Source organism: Myotis davidii, unplaced genomic scaffold (genome assembly GCF_000327345.1).
Source record: "Myotis davidii unplaced genomic scaffold, ASM32734v1 scaffold46, whole genome shotgun sequence".
Lineage (NCBI taxonomy): Eukaryota > Metazoa > Chordata > Mammalia > Chiroptera > Vespertilionidae > Myotis > Myotis davidii.
In genome coordinates, this window is record NW_006383006.1 from 4,043,094 (window position 1) to 4,056,252 (window position 13,159).

At 42.3% G+C, this 13,159-nt stretch overlaps 1 protein-coding gene across 1 annotated transcript in view; it reads left to right on the plus strand.

Moving 5' to 3' along the window:
• Positions 1–4,518: 4,518 nt before the first annotated feature.
• EHD4 (EH domain containing 4) overlaps positions 4,519–13,159 on the plus strand; it is a gene marked incomplete at its 5' end in the record, with an annotated part of 75,019 nt that continues 66,378 nt past the window's right edge. The window contains one exon of the mRNA XM_006778064.2: positions 4,519–4,727. Coding sequence (XP_006778127.2) covers positions 4,519–4,727 — 209 coding nt within the window. The remainder of the gene's footprint in view (positions 4,728–13,159) is intronic.

Sequence of the window (13,159 nt, forward strand, 5' to 3'; positions counted from 1 at the left end):
ATGAGGTGTGATGAGGAGGCGGAGAAGTGAGGGAGGGAGGCCAGAGCCTGATGACTGCCTGGATGAGGGCTCAGAGAAAGTCAGAGTCCACAGATACTGGTTCTGCTCCTACCATGTGCCAGACACTGTTCGATGCTGGGAGACCATGGTGAGCCAGACAGACAAGGGTCCTCTCTTTCAGTATGCTCCTAACATCTGCGACAGTGACATGCAAACAGTGGCATAATTTCAGATACTGATTTGTGCTATGAGCAGGGAAATGAGAGAGGGGCGGGGGCATCCGACAGCCTGGAGAGGCTACTTTGTCAATGGGTATTTATTGACTATCTCAACCGTGTGCCAGAGATGGCTCTGACACGTGGGAAGCATCAGTGAGCAGGAGAGACAAAAAGCCTGCTTTCCTTTGGCTTATACTCTGTCAGGGGGAGATAGGGAATAAATCATAAAATAATAAATAAGTACATTTTATGTTATGATAGAGGGAATAAGAGCTATGGGAAAGAGAACACTTTTTTTTCTCTAATTTTTTGCTATTATAGATAATGCTGCGATGGGCATCTTCATGCAGAAATCTTTTCCATGTGTCTAAGGATTTTTTCTTAGGATAGATTTCAAAAAATAGAATTACCCCCATCTTGAAGGTTTTTAACACAAAGTATCAAATTACTTTTCAGTGAAGTTATACCAACTTATTCTTCCTCCAGCATATATAAGGGTGTTTATTTTACTACAGCCTCACCAGCATTGAGTATTATGAGTTTTTTTAAGTGCTAATATGCTATTTATTTAAATGGTACTACCTTGATAATGAAATTGAAAGTTGACTTTTGGCTTTTTATTATCTGTGGGGGAAAATATCACTAAACAAAATAATGTAAACAAATTATAAAACATAGTAATTTTTTTGGAGTTTGGGTTCTTCCTCTGTATCTGGGTTTGGATGACTTACCAAGGTCACAGACCTTTTGTAGGCTGTCTTGCCAAACCAACCATTGCAGTAACAATTGATTCTATGGAAAGCGCCTGTCAAATTTCAAGACAACACTTGGACCTAACCCTTTTGTGAGTTGGGAACTGTGTGCTGCAAGAAGCCTGGTGACATTGGCTGCTGTTCTTCCAAGCCCCGGCCCCTCTCCCTAATTTTCTCCTCTTCCTCCATCTGTCCCCTGGATCTCCTGGCTTAGCCTCATCCAGGCCACAGGGTGTGGGAATCAAACTGGACATGAACAGGTGTGATCTGGACTTGAATTCTAGCTTTGCTGCTGCTGACTTCAGACTGAAAGCCCTAAAACCTAAATCCCACATTCCTATGTGAAATCCACACCCTCCTTACACACTCTACACATGGAGTTCTGCAAAATTTGAGACACTCACTTTTACCAGTATTTGTGTGGAATTTATAAACATGAATATTTCTGCTCCTACGAGTATTTATTAGTCTACTAGGTGCCTGAAAAGGTTTTGAAAACATTTTTAAATTAAATTTTAACATGTTTTGAAAATAGCACCTCTTCTCCCCAGCTTTTCTCCAGGGAGAAGAGAGACAGCGGGCCCCTGTTGTTGGGGCAGCCCAAAGACCATGCAGGACAGTGCAGAGGGCTTTTTCCTTCACTTATAAGGAAATATGGTGCCTCATGCCCAGTGGGACACTATGCTGTGGCTCTGAACTCCCTTGTGCTCCTCATCCCTGAGCAAACCACCAGCTTGAACTCAGGTTTAAACATATCTGGAGACAGCACAGACCTGGGGTCCAATGGCCTGCATTCTGTTTCCACTGAAGCATTGACTGTGTGACCTTGGTCAGGTTGCTTAGCCTTTCTGATGCCTCAGTGTCCCACAAGACAATGAGAGTGTAGTGGCCTCCTCAGTGCTGTAGGGATTGAATGAAACAATGTGTGCATGGAGGGCTTTGTACTACACCAGTTAGTAGTGAATACTTGGTAAATGCTGGGAGCTATGATCCAATTTTTTCACACTTACTCTAAATTCAGGGGATATATTTAAATGATGTGTCTATTCTGGTGCTCCACAGCTTCACAGAAATGAAGAAACTTTGGGTGACATTAAAACTAGCAATGAGATCAGTTAGATGTTTAGAAATAGCCTGCTGCAATTGCTAAACAATTTTCATTTTATGTATGTAGAAAACATAGATCTAAAGGGTGACTTAATTTCTTATTCTTAGAAAGATGGCAAAATTGTTGGACATTTGATAGTTCAGCTCTTTTCTTCTATCCCTAGAAATAAAATCACTGTGCTTAAATTTGATCAGTCAGGGCATTGTAGAAATAAAGGAAATAGTTTAGAACCAAGTAGATTGTTAGCTGCAGGAATGGGGAGCTGGAGGAAGTTTGCAGGTTTCTGCCCTTGAGCTTTTCCCCAGGGTGAAGGCTCATCTCCCCGGCAGGGTTGGGACATGGCTCTGCCCCACCCCCCTTGAACAGGGACCCTTCCACCACTTTCCACCCCCAGTGCCTGTTCACAGCCACTGTCAAGTATTCTCTGAAGGGGTTGCATTTCAACCTGCTGCTTGGTAATGAGTAAAATGTATTCCAAACTACAGCTGATCCTTGAACAACATGAGTTTGAACTGTGTGGGTCCACATATATGCTGATTGGTTTTAGCAAATGCTGTAAGTGTATTTTCTCCTTATGATTTTCTTTTTTTTTTTTTAAAATATATTTTATTGATTTTTCACAGAGAGGAAGGGAGAGAGATAGAGAGTTAGAAACATCGATGAGAGAGATACATCGATCAGCTGCCTCCTGCACATCTCCCACCGGGGATGTGCCCGCAACCCAGGTACATGCCCTTGACCGGAATCGAACCTGGGACCTTTCAGTCCGCAGGCCGATGCTCTATCCACTGAGCCAAACCGGTTTCGGCGCCTTATGATTTTCTTAATAACATTTTCTTTTCTCTAGCTTACTCTATTGTAAGAATACAGGTTGTTGTTGTTTTTTACTCTTTTAATGAATTTATTGGAGTGACATTGGTTAATAATTTTATATAGGTTTTAGATGTACAATTCTGTAATACATCATCTGTATATTGTGGGTTCACCACCCCAGGTCAAGTCTCCTTCCATCACCATTTATTCCCCCATACCCTCACCCCCTTCCCATTACAATTTATATTACATATAATATACAGAATGGGTGTTAATTGTTTATGTTATCGTTAAGGCTTCGGGCCATAATAGTCTATTAGTAGTTAAGTTTTCGGGGAGTCAAAAGTTATCCATGAGTTTTCAGTTGCATTGTTCAAAGGTCAACTGTACTCCCTTCCTCATGTTCTTCTTGGTTGCAGAGGAAAGGAGTGGTCTCCCCCATATTTTCATAAACACACAGCGTCTTCCTGCGTCATGGAAAGGGAATCTTGGTGGGGAGGGAGGGAAGGACTCTAAGTGTTTTCATCTGAATGAAGTGCTGGTGGGGTAGGAGGGCTATGTTAGGGCTCATCCAGTTTCCACAGAAAGTAGACTTGCCCCAACCCAACATGTCGTTGAGCCGGTCCTAATGCCCTGTATCTCATCAACTGGTTTCCTCTGCCACTGAATGAGAATCCCCAATGACATTTGCTAGGGCCACTATATACAGTTGTGCAGGTTAAACTACATGAGAGTCACTGAGCAAAGGGGCATGTGGAGGCGGGGGAGGGGGGCGCATAAAATCCAGCTAGAGTCCTCCTTGCTAAGCTGTGAATCCTGGTCTGGGGCTGTGTCTGCCTATAGGAAAGGGCACCTTTTCCCAATTTGCACAAAGGGCTTTCGACGGCCCTGGTGATATCTAATCTGAGTTCTCTTTCACCCCCATCCTCTGTAGCAGCCTCTGTTGCTACTGAATTATTTGGAAATGTTCTTCAATGGCTACAACCTTCAGGAGCCCAAGGGAGCTGTAAAATGCACAAAGGAGGATGTGCCAGGCTCATAGACTGTCAGTGACAAGGCAGGAGATGGTTCATTATTTCGTTCACTACGTGGAGTGCCCTCTGTGGGCAGGCACAGTGATGGGTGCTGGGGCTATGCTTCTGGCCACAGACAGGGCCTGTCTGCAAGGGACAACAGCAGAGAAGTGCAGTACCCGTGGTGAGCACCATGATGGCCAAGGCACAGGGTGCCAGGCCCACAGAGGAGGTGTCCCCAACATGCTGGAGGGACAGGGACCCTTCCCTAAAGGAGGGAAGGGAAGACCCTGGGCAGGGTCTTCCAGGAGACATAGGAACTCGCTGGGTACGCTGCTCTGGGTGGTGCTTGTTGCACCAAGAATTGCTGAGCTGAGCAGAGGTGCGTTAGAAGGCCCAGTCAGTCAGCGAGATGTCTGACCTTGTTCACTGGGCTTCTTACACTGGGGAGGTGGGGGGAGATGGGTCTGTCTATTTTAAGCTTTGAGAAATCATTATTAGCAAAAGAATAAATCATGCTCCTTCATTGGGGCGGAGAGGTATATTTCTAGGTTTTAAATGGTTATGTTAAAAATTGGTAGACCCGGGAAGCTTTCTGATGGTTTGCTTTGTGACAACATACTGTTTCTTTTTCCCCCTCTCCCAGATACTTACTGGAGCAAGATTTCCCTGGCATGAGGATTGGTCCAGAGCCCACCACCGATTCCTTCATCGCTGTGATGTATGGGGAGAACGAGGGCAGCACCCCAGGGAATGCGTTAGTTGTGGACCCCAAAAAGCCATTCCGAAAGCTTGGTCGCTTTGGAAACGCTTTCCTGAACCGGTAAGGACCAGCAAACTGCCACCTTTGGGCAGGTTATTTAAAACTTTCCTTTGAATTCTTGCCAATTACATGTAAAGGTTCAAAAACAGAACTGACCATGTCTGTTCCAAAAGAGAGACGTTATAGAGAATATGCTTTTGGTATTCAAGTGTTTGAAACTTGCCCTGGCCCCGTAGCTCAGCTGGTTAGGGTGTCGTCCTGATGCACCAAGATTGCGGGTTCCGTCCATGGTCAGGGCACATACAAGAATCAACCAGTGAATGCATAAATAAGTAGAACAACAAATCAATGTTGCTCTCTTTCTCGCTCCTTCTCTCCCTTCCCCCCCTCTCTAAAATCAATTTAAAAATATATTTGAAAGATTTTCATAGAAAATGATCATTTCACCTATTCTGGGTGACTTCAGAGAGCAGAACTAAGGCCCAGGATTGGACATTATAAGGCCGCACAGTATAAGAAACAAATTTTTAATAGTTTGAGCTGCATAGAATTGCCTTGTGAGGTGTGAGCTCCCCGTCACTGGCTGGAGGGCCACCATTCAGGACGCGTGTGCTGGGGCCTCCTGCGCAGAGCTGAGCCCAGAGGACCCTAAGGTACACCTGACCCCAGATTTGGTCTGTTGATTATTGCAGAACAGGTCACCTCCTCTCCCTGGCTGCCCCTTATGCTTCTCACTCCCATGCTGTGAGCTGCTTCCTTCTTTGTTAGAGCAGAGCAGAGGAAATAGAGCCAAAACAACACAGAAAGTTAATTTTTATACATGGGCATTGTTTTTTCGATGTGCAGTTGTAGGATAGCCGAAGTACTGTCTTCACTGGAGATGCAGTTGTACTACCTGGCACCTTTCACCAGAGTTCCCCCTGAAATGGGTGAGAGGGCAGAGAATAGCCAGCAGGTTCTGCCGGAGGCAGCTCTGCCCTCTCAGATATGATCTGCTCCTACCTTCCCCACCCCCTCACTCCTCATGGCCACTCCTAGCGGGGTTTTTTGTTGTGTTTTTTTAACATTCCTCTTTCTTTTTCCCTATAACTCCCCTCTCCCCTCACCCCCTCTTTTATGAGTTTACTGCTTTAGACTGGTTGGTTTGAGGGAGTGGGCTGTGGGAGGTTCAAGGACAAGGTAGGGGTCATCCATACCCATTTAGGGAAAGGTGGCACTAGAGCTGACAGACAAGAGACTTGAACTGCACTTCTCCTTTTTAGCTGGTTTTTAAAAATAGGAATGTATCTTCCCAGCAGACTGCTGTCCTCCCAGAGGCTGAGATATCTCATTGCACAACTCCAGGGGGCGCCATTCATGGGGACTGTGGAATGAATGATGTGCCTGGGTGCTGTGCAGTGGCTCTGCCCCCAGTGGTCCAGGCAACCTCCACAGGTGCCTTCTGTGGAAACCTGAACTCTCTAGGAACCCATACTCCCCGTAAAGGGCTTTTTAATGCTGCTATGGAGATCAAAGAAAGCATCCAAGTGGCAGGAGAGAGCATGGCAGCAGGATAAATAGAAAGGTGCCGGTGCATAGATGGAGCACGGAGAGATGTCATCTTGTTGCTAACAGTGAACTGCAGTTTATTCCTCAACTCCAGAGCGGATTCTGGTGGGAGAAATAGGGGTCAAGCCCAGGTGGGGAACAACAGAGGGTCTCTCGGGAAGGGGTGGGTAGTAGTAAACCACACTTGAGGGGAAGTGGGACAAGAGCTCCCCGATCTGGGCCTCCCGGGAAGCTGCGGTCATGGGGAAGGCAGTAGCCAGGCTTCCTGTCCCAAGACTGGCCCTGAAAGGAAGTGCAGGGCACAGCACCCTTCCTTCTCTGTGGAAGGTTTCCTGGGTCCTGTGGTTCCATTACCACTGCACTCAGTCTTACTCTCTTTTTGCCTGACAAAGGCTTAAAAAAGAAATAAGCTGTGACTTTTTTCAAGTTCCCATTTTGTGAAGTTCATTTTCACAAGAGAAAACCCAGGAAGAGTGGTTTGGGGCTTGTTTAATTTTGGCAGGTGATTTACTTTCCCAACAGATCTCTTTTTCTCAAATCCCAAATATTTATCAGATGAATATGAAAACAAAGCATTTAGGCCAAAACCGGTTTGGCTCAGTGGATAGAGCGTCGGCCTGCGGACTGAGGGGTCCCGGGTTCGATCCCGGTCAAGGGCATGTACCTGGGGTGCGGGCACATCCCCAGTGGGGAGTGTGCAGGAGGCAGCTGGTCGATGCTTCTCTCTCATCGATGTTTCTAACTCTCTATCTCTCTCCTTTCCGCTCTGTAAAAACTCAATAAAATATATTAAAAAAAAAAAAAGAAAGAAAACAAAGCATTTAGGAAAGATGTTGAATAGCAAGGTGCATTATCTCAGAATCGAAAACTTGCTGAAAATAATCCGTGCATCATATAAGCAAGTGTTAATTGAATTCAGAATACATAGAAAAATAATGGCAAATAATTATATGATATTTATTGTGTCAGATACTGTTCTAACTTTATATTAGCTCTAAATGACCTCAAAAACCCCTGTGGCTAGGTGCTACTATCATCCCTAACATAGAGAGGAAAACTGATGTGTAGAGAGATTGATTTAACCTCTCCAGGGCACTCAGCTAAGTGGCAGTGCTGGGATTGGAACCAAGGCCATCTGGCCCAGAGACCCGCTAGTGACATTATACTGAGCTGCCCAATGATATAATGTTTACACTAAGAATCATTGCCTACTGCCCCCCTATCTGACTTTTAAAGCCGTTCTTAACATAGCCCACCAGCAATGATGAAAATGCTGCTGTTTCACCCCAGCACTTATGTAAGAGAGTCAGTTAATGTAAGGCGCTCAAATGTGTGTACGTAATTTTAGCATCCCTGTGGGAATATCAGCAGGTGCGGTCTAAAGGCAGGCAAACTTCTGTTTACATAGTATACTTTCTGGGAATGAGGCCAAAATACTATACCGCATAGAAGAGACTGCCTGCTGTGGAGAACTCCATTCCCCCACTGAGCAACCACCAGCCACCCATGGGACAGGTTCCATTGGCCTGGCCCCCTTCTTATAGGGCCTTGGCTTGGGCACCTGCCCCCAGCAGCATCTTTAAAAGAGTTTAGTACTTCCCCTGGTCGTACCAGATGACGCCTGGAGGGTGACACTAGCCTTAAAGCATTAAGCAAACCAGTGGAGCCTGAGTCTCAATCTCCAAGGCCGGTTCTTCAGAAAGTAACAGGGAGTCTACAGTGCATTTTTGAAAAAAGACAAATTCCCAAAAGGGCAGCTTCAAATGATGGAAATTCCATACTTGAGCGATAAAAGCAGGAGTTGAGCCTAGAACAAAAAGAGTTATATGGAAGCGACTTTACTGTGACATTCTGCAACTTCACTTCCGAGAGGAATTCCACAGGCAGGCTGTCTCGGAGTTGCTCCATGGAAATGTGGTTATTGAGGTTACAGAGTCTGTTATCAGGAGGCAGTTCCACTTCACAGAGGAGGAGATGGACAGACCAAGAGCACCCTGCGGCCATGAGCCTGGGAGACAGACACCAGTGTATTTTGGTCAGTTTAACAGTGTCAGGAATTGGCTTCTGACATTTCCCCCTGCAGCTGCTTTTGAATTGGATGTTATGTTTTCCCCTCAGACTCCTTTCTAAAAATATTAATCTGTTTTTCAGATTCAGACAGCTACAGACATTGTTTTAAATTTAGCATATAGTATAATTTTAAATTGTAGTCTTCCAGAGAACACATTCTTAATCTCATTTACTTCTTCATTGCCTCAATTTCTTTAAAAAAATAACTTTAATCATTAGCCCTAGGGATTACATTTTGAAACTTCCTTTTAAACTGAAGGAATCTGAATAGTACTTTTAGTGCACCTGTTATTTTAGCCAGGCCTTATGATGGTGATGATAAAAAAATATTGTCTTACATTTGTGTAATAACTTAGCAATAGTAGAATACATATGGGTATTTTTGGACTTACACTCTTATTTGTTACCTCTATGTTTTTAATTAAAGAGACTTTACTAAATAGACTCTTTTTAGATTATGAGTAGTACATAGTCATTTAGTATCATTGTGAATTTAAAAAAACTGACTTAATACAAGTGTACAGTGTCAGTCCAGACACATGCTGGTTCCACCAGCTAATTTAGCTGTGGAGATGAAGGGAAATAGACTCTTGCCAAAAATCACTGCTGATTCACCAGCAAATATATATATATGTGTGTGTGTGTGTGTGTGTGTGTGTGTATGCGTGTGCTATGCTTCATGTTAGGGTACAAAACAAGTCTTTATAAGTTCAAAAAGATTGAAATCATATCAAGCATCTTCTCAGATCACGACGGCACAAAACTAGAAATCAACTACAATAAAAAAACTCAAAAAACATTCAAACACATGGAGGCTAAATAGTATGTTATTAACAATGAATGGGTTACCAATTAGATCAAGGAAGAAATAAAAAACTTCCTGAAAATAAATGAAATTGAACACACAAGAACACAAAATTCTATGGGACACAGAGAAAGCAGTCCTGAGGGAAGTTCATAGCATTATAGGCCTACCTCAAGAAAAAGAAAAAGCTCAAATCCTATATAATAAAAGCCTAATATGCTAAGTGTCCGGTCGTCCAGTTGTCCGATCAAACAGTTGAAGCATAATATGCTAATGATATACTGAGGCTGCTCAACTGCTTGCTATGATGTGCACTGACCACCAGGGGGCAGACACTCTGTCCAGTAAGTTAGCTTGCTGCTGGGGTCCCGCCAGTCGGGACTGAGCAAGACAGGCGGACATGCCCTGGAGCCGTCCTGCAACCCCTCCCCCCAGCTGGCCCCGCCCCCAATGGGCCCCCATCAGGGCAGGCCAGCTGGACCCCACCCATGCACGAATTCGTGCACCGGGCCTCTAGTAAGTGATAAACCCTACAACTAAAAGAAATAGAGAACAACAACAAACGCCCAGAAGAAGTAGAAGGAAGGAATAATAAAGATCAGAGTGGAAGCCCTAGCTGATTTGGCTCAGTGGATAGATTGTCAGCCTGCAGACTGAAGGGTCAAGGGCACATGCCTGGGTTTCGGGCTTGATCCCCAGTAGGGGGCATGCAGGAGGCAGCCAATCAATGATTCTCTTTTATCATTGATATTTCTACCTCTCTCTCCCTCTCCCTTCCTCTCTTAAATCAATAAAAAAAATAAAAAAGATCAGATCTGAAATAAATGACACAGACACTAAAAAAACAATATAAAAGATCAATGAAACCAAGAACTGGTTCTTTGAAAAGATAAACAAGATTGATGAACCTTTAGTCAGACTCATTAAGAAACAAAGAGAAAGGACCCAAATAAATAAAATCAGAAATGAAAAAGGCACCACAGAAATACAAAGGATTATAAGAGAATACTTTGAACACCTACTAGTATATGCCAACAAACTGTACAACTTGGGACAAATGGACAAATTCCTGAAAACATGTAATCTTCCAAAACTCAATCAGGGGAAATCAGAAAACCTGAATAGGCTGATAACAATTAATGAAATTGAAGCAGTAATCAAAAAAACCTCCTAGCAAACAAAAGTCCTGGACCTGATAGATTTACAGACAAGTAATACCAAACATTCAAAGAAGAGCTAACACCTATCCTCCTCAAACTCTTCCAAAAAATTCAAGAGGAGGGAAGACTTCCAAGCTCTTTTTACAAGGCCAGCATTATCCTAATTCCAAAACCAGATAAGAACACTACAAAGAAATAAAATTACAGGCCAATACCCCTGATCAACATAGATGCTAAAATTGTCAACAAAATATTAGCAAATAAGATCCAGCAATACATTAAGAAGGTCATACACCATGACCAAGTGGGATTTATTCTGGGGATACAAGGCTGGTTAATATTTGCAAATCAATAAATGTGATACATCACATAAACAAAATGAAGGGTAAAAATCATATGATCATATCAATAGATGCAGAAAAAGCATTCAATAAAATACAGCATTCACTTTTAAAAATATATATATATTATTGATTTTTTTACAGAGAGGAAGGGAAAGGGAGAGGGATAGAGAGTTAGAAACATTGATGAGAGAGAAACATCGATCAGCTGTCTCCTGCACACTCACTACTGGGGATGTGCCCGCAACCAAGGTACATGCCTTTGACTGGAATCGAACCTGGGACCCTTCAGTCTGCAGGCCGATGCTCTATCCACTGAGCCAAACTGGTCAGGGCAGCATTCACTTTTGAGAAAAACTCGGCAAAGTGGAAATAGAGGAAACATACGTCAACATAATAAAGGCCATATATGATAAACCTATAGCCGACAATATATTCAATGGGCAAAAACTAAAAGCATTTCCCTTAAGAACAGGAACAAGACAAGGTTCTCTGCTTTCACTGTTCTTATTCAACCCAGTACTAGAAGTCTAGCCACAGCAATCAGACAAGAAGAAGAAATAAAAGGCATCCATATTGGAAAAGAGGAAGTAAAAATCTCATTACTCACAGATAACATAATATTGTACACAGAAAACCCTAAAGACTCCACTAAAAAAAACTACTAGATTTAATAAATGAAATTGGCAAAGTAGCAGAATACAAAATTAACATCCAGAAAGCAATGGCATTTTTATACACCAATAATGAACTCTCAAAAAGAGAAACTAAAAAACCAATCCCATTTACCATTGTAACAAAAACAATAAGATACCTGGGAATAAACTTAACCAATGAGGTAAAAGACCTATATTCAGAAAACTCTAAGACATTGAAAAAAGAAATAGTGGACTATACAAACAAGTGGAAGCATAAACTGTGTTCATGGATTGGGAGAATAACATCATTAAAACATATACTAATAGGGATTCAGTGCAATCCCTATTAAAATATCATCGGCATATTTCACAGATCTAGAACATATATTCCAGAAATTTATATGGAATCTAAAAAGACCTCGAATAGCCACAGCAATCTTGAGAAAGAAGAACTAAATTTGAATACCAGATATCAAATTTTACTACAAAGCCATTGTAATCAAAACAGCCTGGTACTGGCACAAAAACAGACATATAGATCAATGAAACAAAACAGAAACCCCAGAAATTGACCCATGCCATTATGGTCAATTAATATTTGACAAAGGAGGCAAGACCATACAGTGGAATAAAGACAGTCTCTTCAATAAATGGTGTTGGGAAAATTGGATAGTTAAGTGAAAAAAAAAGAAACTAGACCACCAACTTACACCATACACAAGAATAAACTCAAAATGGATAAAAGACTTAAAAGTCTTGAAACCATAAAAATCCTAGAAGAAAACATAGGCAGTAAAATCTCAAACATCTCACATAGCAGAATTTTCTCTGATAACATCTCCTAGGGTAAGAGAAACAAAGGAAAAAAATAAACCAGTGGTTCTCAACCTTGGCTGCACATTAGAATCACCTGGGAATCTTTTTAAAATCCTGATTTCTGGGCCTCATTCCGGAGGATTTTTAAAAGATTCCCAGGTGATTCTATGTGCAGCCAAGGTTGAGACCTACTGAAATAAACAAATGGGGCTACATCAAACTAAAAAGCTTCTGCACAGCAAAAAAAAAAAAAAAATCCTCAAAATGAAAAGGGAACCCACCGAATGGGAGAACATACATATTTGCCAATGACATCTCTGATAAGGGGCTAATTTCCAAAATATATGAAGAACTCATGCAGTTCAACAAAAGGAAGATGAACAATCAAATTAAAAAATGGGCAAAGGACCTGAATAGACACTTCCCCAAAGAGGACATACAGATGGCCAATAGGCATATGAAAAAATGCTCAACATCCTTAATCATCAGAGAGATGCAAGTTAAAACTACAATGAGTTATTCCTTACATCTCCCAGAATGGCTACCATCAATAAATCAACAAACAAGTGCTGGTGAGGATGTGGGGAAAGGGAACCCTAGTACACTGCTGTTGGGAATGCAGACTGGTGCATCCACTATGGAAAAGAGTATGGAGTTTCCTCAAAAAATAAAAAATGGAACAGCTGTTTGATCCAGTGATCCCACTTCTAGGAATATATCCTAAGAATCCCGAAATACCAATCAGAAAGAATATATGCACCCCTATATTCATAGCAACATTATTTACTAGTATAACAACTAAGATTTAGAAACAGCCCAAGTGCCCCCCAGTAGATGAGTGGATAGAAAAGCTGTGCCACACTTACATAATGGAATGCTATGTAGCTGTAAAAAAAGAAGGATCTCTTACCCTTTGAGACAGCATGGATGGACCTGAATATTATTATGCTAAACAAAATAAACTAGTCAGAGAAAGACAAATATCACATGATCTCACTTATATGTGGAATCTAAGGAACAAAATAAACTGACCAACAAAATAGGTCCAGAGACATCGAAGCATGGAACAGACTGATAGATCTCAGAGGGAAAGGGGGAGGGAAGTGGGAGGCAA